Source organism: Corvus cornix, chromosome 6, assembly GCF_000738735.6.
Source record: "Corvus cornix cornix isolate S_Up_H32 chromosome 6, ASM73873v5, whole genome shotgun sequence".
NCBI lineage: Eukaryota > Metazoa > Chordata > Aves > Passeriformes > Corvidae > Corvus > Corvus cornix.
Genome location: NC_046336.1, coordinates 18,844,609 through 18,858,199, shown reverse-complemented (window position 1 = coordinate 18,858,199; position 13,591 = coordinate 18,844,609). Strand labels below are relative to the sequence as shown.

Genomic DNA, 13,591 nt, shown 5'->3' with positions numbered 1-13,591 from the left:
AGCACCATAGGAGAGACATAGGTGTGTCTAAACAGCATTGTACTGGGGAAATGTATAGTCCGAAAGCAAATCCACGACTTGGTTAACTGCTCGGATGTTTCACCTGGAGAGTCCCTGAGAAATTCCAGAGGAGGTACAGAAGGAGGTTAAATCTCACTGTTCTTTTGCAGTATTTTCTGGTGGAAAATAGAATAAGAAAGTAGTGGGTTCTTGAAGGGAGGAACAGGAGGAAAACAGAAAATGGAGGGCTGATGCATGAGAGTCCAGGGACAGAGTGTCATCAAAATGGTCTATACAACCACTTTGGAGCTGAAGCAGTTCTTGATGGCTTGGACTGCAACTGCAAACCAGGGGATGAAAATCAGCCTAGCAAATACAGCTTTTAGCAGAAGCAGAAGAGTTCCAGAGGAGAGTTTGTTTTTTTCCAGCATCTTAAGACAATTCTGCCCAGCTTCTCTAACGTGTTTTTCTAAAGTCATCCAACTTTCAGAGCAGTGCTTTGTGGAGATATCCACAGTCTTCAGAATCAGGGCACATGGCTTTAGCCCTCCTCTAATCCCAAAGCCCACTTCATACCATGGTGGAGTCTCTGGGTGCTAAACCTGTTTTCTTGCTGATCTACGTTGGCTGCCTCCTTCACTTTTCAGGATGGAGGAAGATACCTGGAACAAGGAAGCTGCTCCCTCATTTGTTTTGGCTATTTTGGTTGTGGCACAGCTAAAGAGGAAGTACTGTGCTTTCTTCTTTTTATCTGGTGAGAGGACTTGTATCTGTGATTCTGTGACATTTGTGGCTTTTTGCCTTTGCAATGCCGTGTTACTAACTCATGGTATCTAGGTTATTAAATCTTCGAAAGGAAACAAGTTCTGTCTGTTTCACATAAACAGTTATTGCCATTGTGGTAATATTACAGTTTTGTCTTTTCCCACATAGTACAGATTCAGCTCTCTGCATTGATGGGAACATGATCAAGACAGGAAATGCCACTCGTGGATCTGTACATGTATGCTTGGCAAGTCATGTAAACTCTATTTACGATTTTTTTCCTGATTGTAACATTGCTGCAGTGATCTTTATGTACTTCATAAAATAACGGGAAGATGCAAGCTGGCATTCATCTAGGAAAAGGCACTGGCAAGGATCCTGATATTATTTAATTTGTCCTTTTTTTCCACAACGAACAGCTCTGTAACCACAGTCGGGGTTCTGATAGGTCCCGTAGAGTCAGTGGAGCTTTATCCCACATTAGGAATGGAAGTTTATAGGTCATTAGCCAGCTCATTCTTCAAGCCATAGTACAATTCTTATAAGTGAGTGAAATTAAACAGTCAGAGGTGTACAAGACTTGAAAGAGATTTTGGAGTATAAGCTTTGTGGACACAGGTTTTTCGCTAAAAGATGTTCTGGGATGTCAGAAAAACAATTCAGTATACTACTACTTTATTTTGTAATTTATTTTATAAATTGTAATTTCACAAACCTTTATTATAATCACACTGAAGATGACCTATCTGCCCAGTCATTGACAAACTCCATCCCCACCACAGTAGACAGTAAGTATTGGGGCAAGAATATACAATAGATGATCATCATCTAACACAAAAAATCCTCAGTGTTTTATGCTTGCCTTTACAAATAGATGACAAACAAACTGAAAGTACAGAGGAGAGAGGTATTTCAGGAAGAGTCTGTAAAATCCCTGGAGTACAAGCAACCGTTCCTGCTGGAACCCCTCAGGTGATAGGGGCAGGAGCAGCAGGGCTCTCAGAGAACTGTTGCAGACAGCCTGGCATGTCCGGAGCCAGACAGGAACCAGAGCTGGGTGAGGTAGGTGCATAGGAGAATCTGTAATTTTTCACAGGGAGATGTGTGATTGCCTACTCTGTTAAGAGCTGGCTGTGGTGATTATAAAAGCACCACACAATTTTCTTTTCTAAGCAGTCTTCTCTCCATTAAGTATGTTTCAAATGATCTGAGTGTTTCAGTCTCAACAGATTGGGGAATGGCTGTCATTCGACCAGAGTACTCATGAGTTTGGGAGCTGGCAACTGTCTTCACTTGGCTAACGTGGAACAAAAGAGACCTCATAGTGTTGGGGTATATTTGCCAGACTGGTGGTTACTGGGACAATGTCAATGTCTTTGTGAGCAATAGTAGGCTTCAAAGTAAAGTTCTGCAGGATGGATATTAAAAATATGAATATCTCCATCCGGGCCAGACCTTCTCCTGCACAGATGCGTTTTCCTACAAGAAAAAAACAAATTGAGTTTGAGAGACAAATTGTATGGTTGAGTCCCACTTCATACACATCCTGTAGAAGGCATTGGAGGAGCTTTTGTGTTTACTTAAAAAGGAAGGCAACTGAAACTCTAGTGAAGGGGTTAGAGCTGCCCAGAAGTGACTGTAGCAGACGTCACCTGACATCACTGTACAGACCATGGTGACAGAACCATGAAATCTTCAGAGAAATTCCAGGAGAGGATAGTCTAGGATCTGAAAGGGCAAGAGGTCTTACCTGTAGAAAATGGCATGAAGTAGTCACTCTTTTTAAAGGTACCATTTGCATTCAAGAAATGTCCTGGGTCAAATTTTTCTGGATTTGGAAATTCCTTGCTATCATGTAGGACAGAACTCAGCATAGGGAATATCATAGTGTCCTGAATTAACAAAAAAGAAAGGTACAATGGAAATATGTTAAAGCAAGGAGACACTAAGAAATTCCCAGAGCTAAATAGAACGGTAGTCAAAGTTTAACCAGGTTTAAGTGAACATTTAATGCATGAAAATATATGCCATTGGTATGGCAAATATGGTTTTTTAATGAATTTTAATGGTGAGTCTGTTTGGAGTATTTAATATTGCTTCCAAATAAATTACAACTTGCGTTTATGTGAAAAAAAAAAAAATGGAAAGCTCTATCTCCCTCTTCATACAGAGGATGTAAAAGTATTTTTTTCCTTTTCTCCTAACACAAGGGGTTAGACTCAATAACTTCTAGAATCCCCTTCCAAAAAAAAAAATTTCAATTCAGTATAATATTTCAGTGCTTTTGAAAATTAAATAAAATACAAAGAACAGAACACAGCATTCTTTTCAAGAGATGACCTTTCTCAGACACAGTGGAACAGACCTTGGGGATAAAATAGTCTCTGAACTTGGTGTCTCTGATAACAGCATGTGGGACATTAAGAGGAAGGAAATCGATGTATCTCTGGACTTCATGGATCACAGCATCTGTAAAGGGCATCTGGCTCCGATCTGACATGCGAGGGCTTCGGTCTCGGCCGATCACGGAATCAATCTCCTTTTGCATTTTCTCTATTAAGAAGTAAGTAAGTGTTGAATGAACAAGTCCCCCATCTGTTTGCCTAAACTTCTCCCCCCATTCACAACAAAGTTTGCTTTTAGCACACCAGGAATATATGAATACACTTAGTACTAACATCTCCTTCCTATGCACAAAACTAATACACATTTCCACACTGCAAAGACATACTTCCTTCGTCAGGGGACTATTGCCACGTGGTAGTGACAGGAATTGTCCAAACTGATCCCACAACTTATTAAAAAGTTTTAAACTATTTCTTTCCATTACCTACTATCTCTGGGTATTTATGGAGAATCAGAATTGCAAATCTCAGTGTGAGGCTTGTTGTCCCTGTTCCTGCAAGGAACAAGTCGAGCGTGGTTCTGCTCAAGGTCTCAACGGTGAATTCTGAGTGATCATTCCCTTTCTCCTGCAGGGAAGATTTGGCAGAAGGTTTTGAATGACAAAGCCAAGAAGTTTGTTTAAAAAGAAAAATCCTGTACCCCTAATGTAGGTTTATAAACACATCTAATGTCCTATCAAAAATATAACAGTCACTCTCCAGAACACCTGCATTTATGATGGGTTTACTGAATAATATTATGAACCTTTTTTAATATGGAAGGAGCATCAAATTGCATTAACCAGATTGGTCTTCACTTTTTCCTCACTTTGGCTCATGCTGTTAATTCTGTGTTTAAAATCCTTGAGAAGAAAATGGAGAGGATAAAATTAAGTTAATGGGACAGGAAGAGCAAGTTCCCCTCTGTATTTGCAAAAACCCGATGCCCCATCACAAGTAAAAGGAAAAGATGTGATTCAAGCAGTGATTTCCCTATAATCCAATAAATGTCTACTCTTACAGTACCTGTTCCATTTTGTTAAGAAAAGCATCAATAAAATCTCGAGGACAAGTGGGATCCAGGGTTTTCTGGTGTTCCTTTATGATATCTGTTGTGAATTTATCAATTTTTTCAAAATTTTTTATCAGTTGTTTATGAGGTCCAGGTAAATACTCCATGACATTTGGGAAGAAATTATATAGCTGTAAAAAAAAAGGGTGAAAAAGTACATTCTGATTAATGTGTATACAATAAAATGTTCCCCTGATTGTAACAATGAAAATGGGGCAATTAAACTGTTTTGGAACAGTACGTCTTTATTACTCAGGATTTTATTGCCATTTACTTTATGGTTTCAGTACCTTCAAGGATAGACGGCACTTGAGCAATTTTTGCAATGACAGCTTTTGGACATATAATGGCAGTTCCATAAGGTAAGAAAAAACCAGCAGGAATTTGTTTAACTGACTTTTTCTCTTTTAGAAATTTTTTCAAATTTAGGAAAACCCACTGCAATTAAAAACTAATGACATGAATAAATATTCCTTAATAAAATATTATAATAGCTAACAAATGTATTAAATAAAACCACACACACCTGTGTTTGTATAGACATCTGGAGCTTGTTGTTTTCCTCTATCCAATCAATTAAAGCAAGAAATTTCTTGTCCTCATAGTCAAACCGATCCCCAAAGACGATGGAGCAGATGATGTTGGAAACAGCATGGATTAGGAAACTCCCAGGGTTGAAGGGTCGCTCTGCAACAGCCACCAAAAAGTGGTTCTCAGAAGAACTCTGGTCTGAGTGCCTTAGTTCCTCTTCAGCTAGCACATGCCTGTCTGCCTTATAGACTGTTTATTAGAAATAGCCTAAAGATTCCCACAAAATCCCAATGAAACCATAGGGACTTTGCCTGAACCATGTCTTTAGGTTATTGCACTCTCCTTATTAACTTTATTAGCATAACCTCAGTTATACAACTTTCTCCTTGGGGTTCAAATGCCTGTGATCAAAGTCTAGTTTTGACAGCACAGCTGCATTACTTCTATGAAGAGAATTATGGTGTAAGCAAAAAGCAAGATTAGACCCAAGAAACAAAGGAAAGCTATAATTACAGACAGCGATAGAGTGCCTCTCAAGGTTTCAAGATGAGAAACAATAACATGAAAAGGTGTAAAATCCCAAAAGAAAACCACAGAGTGAGAAAATGTCAAATTGGCAGCAGACTATTCCAAGGAGCAATAGCACCGATTCTTCTCTGCCTGACTGGTGACTCTGTGGCAATCGAAGACTCAGCAGATGTTTCAGAGGTCGTGAGAATATTAATGTTGAATGTAGAAGATGCTAGTCATAGCTATTTGTTAATTACATTAAGGGTAAATAATGGAATTATACTTTTCTGTTGTATATATATCTTGCTTGCAAAACCTTTTAGTACACAAGTAAAAGATGCAGTAACAAGGTGAGCCAGAGCTAGAGGCTTGCATAAGGGCATATGAAATATAGTATTACTGTGCTAGTCAAAAGATTAAAGCAATGCAGGTGAGAGTGTTTTCTCTGATTTATAAAATAAATGTTTATCTGAGAAGTCAGATTGAATTTTCTAGTGGCTCATGGAAAACAGCGATGCTTAATCATCCTTTTAGATCCATCTGCTTTCCCCTGCCTTGCAGAATAGGCACACATTGAGGACTGGCAATGAAAAGGAAGCCTGGGGTCCAGGCTGGTACTGTGCCACCCTCAGGGGAAGTACTCAGAAGTAACACTGACTTTTATACTACCAGAAAACACATTTACAGGTTGAAACCAAGTGGGTAACCTTATACCCTTCCCTCAGAAGCAGCTTATATCCCTGTTCCCATTGAAAAGCCCCATCAATACTGGGACGTGTTGTCTAGTGTTCAGATGGACTGGACCCAACCTCAAATATCTGCAAGTGAGTTCTCTGGTCACCCACTTCGTCAAGATCTGTTTACATAGAGCTGCAGGAGACACGGTGAAGAGGAGCCTACGTGGTTACATGACAGCGTCCAGCACTGTCTCCATGGCTGAGTTCCATCAAACCCTTGGCTCTGTGGCAAAGCCATTCCTTTTGCCACTTCCTGTCTTGTTCCTCAAGCAGAATAGGTTAAAAGGCACTTTTCAAGCCTCTCTAACTTTTATCCTCCATATTGTCACCGTGTCTTTGATTGACCCACTTCCAGGACTGATAACTTTGCCTACAGAAGCAGGGAGCAGAAACAGCGGCCATACGTGCACTCCTTGGGCCATAGATTTTGTGAAGCAGCCCTACACCCCTCATTGCCTCATTGCAGATATGCAGAGTGTCTCAGCAGGCATGAAGTCCTTATCCTACCATGTGTGTTCTTGAGCCTCTCCACCAGAAAATGAGCTTCCTCCTGGATTCGCTCCTCAATGCTCTTTTTCCCCATCCCAAAATCCCGCAGGGTGGTGAGTGCAAATCGTCGCAGCTGCCTCCAGGTCTCCCCATTGCTGGTCACAATGCCTGACACAGGGAGGAAAAATAGACCTTCATGATGAAACAGATTTTTTTTCCCTCAATGGGAACTACACAGTAAGTACTCAGCATGCAAAGACACCTCTCTGTGGAGTTACAGCACAATTGCTATCTGCCCAAAACCATAACTTCTCTGCAATTCTGAAGGTGACAAATTTGATCCATCTGTCACAGCGCTTTGAGTAAAACTGACTTTATTCCCAGGATAATAAAAACTATGTAGGGAAGTAAGTAAGAAGTAACGCTGAATTGGTCTTGGGCACAAGGCCTTTACACTGAAATAACTACTCAAATGTTCTGCTGTGCACCTTCACAGAGCATATCATTAGTGACAATACCATTGGTACTGCACTACATATATAATACCATGGAATATGTACTATAAATGCCATACCAGGGACTGACCTGGTGAATAATCTCATGACCTAATCTGGAGTGTGGTCCTTACTAGGTCAGCCTGTATTATTTTATCTTTGTTGTGCTGTGGCTTTCCTTTTGCTGGTTCCTTAGCTGTGTCTATATCCAGAATATTTTCAGAAATGGGAGAATGAATGTAAGACCTTAGAGGCACATTTAATGTACAAAATTTTAGCCAGCACTTGAAGCATGCTGAAAATAAAAAGGCACTCAGTGAAGCCATCCTGGGACCTGAAACAGGGGACCAATCTACTCATGGGTCCAAGTAATGAGCTGGGTTTTTGGTCTTTAATTGCTAATTTGTCTGCATAAAAGTAGTAAATGAAATATTTGTCTGCAAAAAAGTAGCAAATTCCCTCCTGCACTGCCCTCTCAGCTGTGTCCCTGAAGCACTGAAAGCATCTGTTGCCATCTAACACTGGCATTACCAAGGATGTACCTGTGCCTTGGAAGAGTTTTTTAATCAGTGGTAGAGTGCCTCTTCCACTGAAGTCATCTCCTTGATCAACCAGAGCTTCTTTTACAACATCACAGCCATACAGCACCACAACCTTTTGTGGGCCTAAATGTACCGTGAAGACAGAACCATACTTCTCACTGAGCTGTAGGAAAGATGAGCACAAAGAACAGCATGACAACATGAATGATAATCATATTGTTTGCAGCAAAGAGGTCTGACAGGTGATGTGCCATTGTCCCAGCACTGCTGAGACATGACATTGATTAACAACAGTGCATCTTTGAACTATGAGTTACAGACAAGGGAATAGGGAATCATACAAGAAATAGGGAATATGAATGGAAATGGTGAGTATCCAGTCTAAGTCTGAGAAAAGAAAATAGCCCTTTGCAGCGCTGGCAAAACATTTCAGAATGCCTTTCTACAAGGCATAGTGGATAACAGTTTACATGAGCTCTAAAATCAATTATATACACATATGGAAGCAAATGCCTAAAGGGTTTTTGAGCACAAACAGTGAAGCTGTCTCTCAAACAGGTATTTTTTCCTGATGGGTGACATCAGTCAGGGGAGGGAATGGACAGCACAATCACTTCCAAACGTTTTTGCTTCAATTTCTGTGCTTGCTACTTCCAGAAGATCCTACATATCTGCTAAGGAGAAGAAGCAGCAAAATGGAGCAGGGTTCTCCCCCCAAAAAGGGCCAGGCTGTGTTGCCAACATGGCGAGGAGTTGGACACAGGAGGATTATCTTGCAACAGCATCAGTGCCTTGATTGCAAATCCACTGCAAATTGTAGTACTGTAGTACAAATTGTGAGGTCAGCACAGGGCTTACTGTTAGTATGATCACTGCAAATATATAGACTGACTTGTAATATATAGACTTAGAAATAAAGATTATTGCAATATATAGAGTTCACAGGCATGTATATCTGGGAAACATTTTGTTTCTGTTTGAATCTAACATTTGGTCAATGCAAATTAAGCCTGTGAATTAAGCTGAGACTGGTGGGACTGGACTTTTTTTATATGCAATGAAGACAACATAGGAAAGAATGAGACAGTCCCTTACCTCCTTCAAGCTTTCAGGCAAATTCCATGGGTTAATCTGGAGCAGGTTTCCAACAATGGGGAGTGGAGTGGGACCAGGAGGCTCCTTCCCTTTTTGAGATCTGCTTCTCCATGTGGCAAAGAGAAGGCATGAGATGCAGACCAGCAAGAAAATAGTGGTCATTCCCAGGGGCTCCATAGCTGGCTGAGGAAGAGAAGTCAAGTGTCAGAAAATCCTGATGCTGGACCTGTAAATCCATGCTTATTTATATGCTGTGGTGCCAAGGCACGTGGTTGAAATGAGCCAATAGTGCCTTCCTATTCCTGTTGAGATATGAGTTTACTTATTAATCTGCTCATGATAAGAATGAATGTTACTAAAGTTGACTTTGTGAGTTATGTAATAGTCCTAAAGCAATGGTAACTAAGACCTGGCAAAGCCCTGGTAGGGAAACAAATAAACAAGGGATGAGAGCATGTGTAGAGAGCAGAAGATGGTAACAACTGTAGCTTAAGAAGTGGAATGGAAGTATTAGTGGAATAAAACATAAATTGGTTTCATTATCTTAGGAAGTCTCTGTGTAATAAGAAAGAGACATGACATTACTCCTAAAGTCATCCTGAATGAGAATCTGCAGAAGAAGATTGGTTATCTCCGTTTATCTCTGATCTATGAAACTGGTGCTCAAAGACAATGCAAGGGATAATGCTGGTAAGAAAAATGAAGTTGTGTCAAACGCTTACAGAATATTCTGAGTTGGAAGGGATCCTCTAGTCCAACTCTTAAATGAATGGCCCCCACAGGGATCAAATCCACAACCTTGGCATTATTAGCACCATGCTCTAATCAGCTGAGGTAATCTCAGTACAAGTTCTGCGTAGCAAAATCTCTCTGGACAGTTCTGTTTGAAACAGCTTGCTCTTTTTTATTCTTCCTCCTCGCCCTCGCACCTTCCGCTCTGTTTTTGAGAAGCTTTATGTTTTACAGCCCCAGAGCCCTAGCAGAGGAGAGAAGTCCTCATTGCAATGCTTCCTGGGTAGGTCTCACCCATCACCCCATAGGCTCTGGTCACACTCTGACCACTCTCCTGCTCTTTGCTTCAGACACCCTGGTCTCTGTAAATCACCTACTGATAATGGATGAGCATTAAATTGGTGCCAGTGCCCTTTGGCAGTGCCTGTTTCTCCTTACACACTAGAGAAGGAGCTCATCCAGATTTTCAGACAACTAATGTAAAATTATGGGTATCCCACCCAAACAACCACGTCAGGGACCATTTCAGTCAGAGAAACAGGCTCTGCCACCTGCCAAGACTCTGCCCATGCTGTCCCATTCCATCATTTGAGACACACAGCCAAAATGATACTGACCCCTTAGATGATGTGATGCTGGAAGGATGTGTTAAAATGCATATAATCTTATATATCTTTATATATCCCATATATAACAATATATATCCTATATAAAAGAATAGATATGTATCTAAATCTCTTCTTTGTCTCCCAGGTAATGGTAACAGAAAGTAATTTGACTTCCTGAATGAACTTGTTGGCTTAGAATTTGAGTCCACATTTGTTCAATCAGTTTTTGAGTGTTCATGTGTACAAAAATAGCCAGACGTACTGTAAACACCACACTTTGTTTTCTACTGAGTTGTCAAAGTGGGGTTCTAAGGATGGGTAGATTTTATCTTTAGCACAGTTAGACGAGTACTAGCAGATTCTACAACAGGAAAGAAACATGTCCTGCTTAAATTTAGGTATTAAAAAGGTGGGCGTACAAATGAGCTGATGGTCTCCCCTGCTAGTGGGGAAATACTGATGCTTACAGAGAACAGGTTATCTCACTTCTCTTATGAGTTTATTTTAGTAAAATGAGTCAGTCACTGAAGAAGTTTGTTTCCCCTGACTGCAAAGGAAGGCTCTGGAGACATATACAGATTTACATGTCTGACTGCTAGGGATATGTTTTGAGGCAGATGACTCTAACTCCCTGCTCATTTGTCCTGGTCCTAATGGGGTTTTTTATCAGCAACAAATTGTGCAAATTCTAGTACAATAGGCACTACTCTGAATACTGCACACCAGGGCATTTAAAACCAGAAGTGGGCAGATGAGTGAAATTGAAAGGAACCTTCTGGGCTTTGGAGCGATGATTATATTGCTGAGAACAGTCAGTTTTATTGTCATCAAGGAAAAGCTCTAGTTGTTTGCATTCTCTTTTCCTTTACTTTTGCAGATAAAGTGCCTTTCATTCCTCTATTGGCAGCCCCGAGGGTGCACAACTGCTGTGAAGCCTAATGCACTGGAAAAGCAGGGCTTTGCTTGCAGCATCATCCCACATCTGGACATGGCTTTTTTATTATTTATGTAATTAGTCACATAATCCCTGAAGGGTTTCAAAATGGCGTTGGGAATAAAGCCAGAGCTGCTTGGAGGGATCCATGAGTTTAACTGGGAAGATATTTAACTGCCAAAGATCTTAGGTCACCTCTGATGACAGAAAGACAGGGATTATTTGAGTATGAAAGGCTGTTTGAGTATGAAAGGCTTACCTGCATCTGAAAGCCCCATCCTGATATAGCTCACATTCACAGGAAGCACCTAAAAGACTCTGCTTTCTTCCCAGCTTTCTTCCCCACGCAGTAGGAAAGCAGATGCTTTCTTGTCCTCTGGTCTTGTTACAAGTTGGCACCGTTCTCTGGCTCCACCTGTGAATTTAAGCTCAAATTGACAGGGTGGGATGCTGCTGTATGAACCAGTCTTTCAAATTCCAGACCTTCCTTTGAATGCCTTCTGGAGGCTGTTGCTTTGCTGGGCCTGCCTAGTGGCATGTAGGGGCCAGCTCCTGGGATTCCATCCTGTGTTTATGCGTAGCCTTTAATCTGGGACCTGCACTTAATTCACTTGCTTCTGTTGTCCTCCAGATTAGGTCTGTGAGAAAACCTTCTTCTCCCCAAAATAGCCCCTTCAAGTGTATTCACAGCCTGCTAAGGCATACTGGATCTGGCTCCCTCAGAGCAGCTGGTGTGGTGCTGCAGTTATATTTGTGACAGTGTTGAGGACACACCAGTGTTTTAGCCACTGCTGAACAATGCTTGCACAGCACTGAGGCTTTCTTGGGTGCACCCTCTGTCCCCAACCCAAGTAGCAGGCTGGGGGACAGCAAGGGATTGTGAGTGGACACAGCTAGGATAACCAACCCAAACTGACCAAAGAGATAATCCATGTCGTCTAACATCATGCTTGGCAAAGAAAACTGGGGAATTGTCTCTCCAATGCAGCCATTGTTCAGAGACTGTCTGGTCATGAGTCTTCTGGTGGTGAGTCTTTGCATCACTTGTTTATTTTTTTCCTTCTCTTTGTTTAACTGTCTTTATCTTGACCAGGAAATTTTATCATTTTTGGTCTTCCAAGTTGCTCCCTCATCCTGTTAGAGAGAGATCTACAGTCTGCACCACAGAAAGCTGGGTACAGCCTATTAACTAGTGTCTATTCCTTGGCATCCAGGCACAAATCCATGTAACAATTTTTGGTATTTGTTCCTTTCTGTGTTTTTAAATAAGCAAAAGGAGGTGGCTTTTCACACACCATGCCCTTCGGCTGTGGAACACCATTTTTCAAGACATATGTGTCCAAAAAGTAACCAGACAAATTCACGGGAGCAAAATCCATTGAGGGTACTCAAACACAAAGATACCACCGATAGCTCAGGAATCACTGGAGACTGAAGCAGTCTGAAAGAATATTCCTCTGTGGTAGCCATGGTTTTGTTCTGTTCTTTGGGAGCTAATTCTTAAGCTAGTGTTGGAGTTGGAGAGAGTTCTGGGCTGCCTTGACTATTGTCATGATCCAGCACACCCATCCTCGGGTTCCTATGTCCTTACATTATAATGTGACATTTCACTAAACATTTTCATTGAGATGGTTTAACCCTAGCTGACAACTGAGCACCACACAGCCGCTTACTCACTCTCTCTCTCCAGCAGGATGGAGGGGAAGAGAACCAGAACAGTACAAGTGAAAAAACTCATGGGTTGACATAAGAACATTTTAATAGTTGAAATAAATAATGATGATGATGACAATGATGATGAAGAAAAGGAAATTTAAAAAATAAAACTCGAGAAAGACAAGTAATGGAAATTAAAAACAGTTGTTCACTACCAACAAATTGATGCCCAGCCACTGCTGAGCAGTGGCCCCCAGCCTATTTCTCCCTAGTTTATGTGTTGAGCATGTTGCCGTATGGTATGAAATATCCCTTTGAACAGTTGGGATTAGCTGTCCCAGCTGTGTCTCCTCACAACTTCTTGTGTTACCCCAGCCTATTTGCTGGCAGGGTGGTAGGAGAATTAGAAAAGACCTTGAGGCTGTGCAAGCACTGCTCAACAATCATTAAAACATGCCTGAATTATCAACACTGTTTCCAGCATAAATCCAAAACATGGCCCCATACCAGTTACTAAGAAGAAAATTATCCATCCAAAGCCAGGACAGCAAGTTGGCAGAGTAGCCTGTGGAAATCATCTTGCCTGTTCTGCTGTGAATAGCAAAATCTTAGCTACTAAACTTCTACTACTTTCAGACAGGACTTTCCTTAGTGCCACGTAGAAAATAACAATATCAACCTCTGCCTTATTTCTGGCAGCAACTTGACAAAGGATCTGCCATGGTCAGCAAATAAGAAGGTTCAGTAATAGCTTCAGTATTCAACAATTTGTGTAACACTCATATTTGTAAAATGCTATATGTTGTACTAGAGATAAGATACAAACCACATCATTAGTTTTCAGATCACAGAAATTACATTTGACCAGCTAGATCAAAAAACTTGGTTAAATATTTATGTATGAACTCACTAGACCCAAAACATAACTCAGCTGTAAAAGGATGAAGTCAATGAAGTTCATCAGTCATTTGCAATATTTGGAAAACTGCCTTTCAGTAATCAGAAGGGCATGGAAATGAAGCTGATAACAGCCTTTCCTTGA

The 13,591-nt window shown here is 40.9% G+C and overlaps 1 protein-coding gene across 1 annotated transcript; it reads right to left on the bottom strand.

Moving 5' to 3' along the window:
• Positions 1 to 1,423: 1,423 nt before the first annotated feature.
• LOC104696887 (cytochrome P450 2H1-like) lies at positions 1,424 to 8,845 on the bottom strand. Its single transcript, XM_010411404.4, has 9 exons — positions 8,620 to 8,845; positions 7,525 to 7,687; positions 6,507 to 6,656; positions 4,748 to 4,908; positions 4,176 to 4,352; positions 3,596 to 3,737; positions 3,131 to 3,318; positions 2,516 to 2,657; positions 1,424 to 2,244 (listed from the first exon to the last, which is right to left on the bottom strand). Exons 1-9 carry the CDS (start codon positions 8,794 to 8,796, stop codon positions 2,063 to 2,065), a joined length of 1,482 nt encoding a protein of 493 aa, XP_010409706.1. The 5' UTR covers positions 8,797 to 8,845; the 3' UTR covers positions 1,424 to 2,062.
• Positions 8,846 to 13,591: the final 4,746 nt, after the last annotated feature.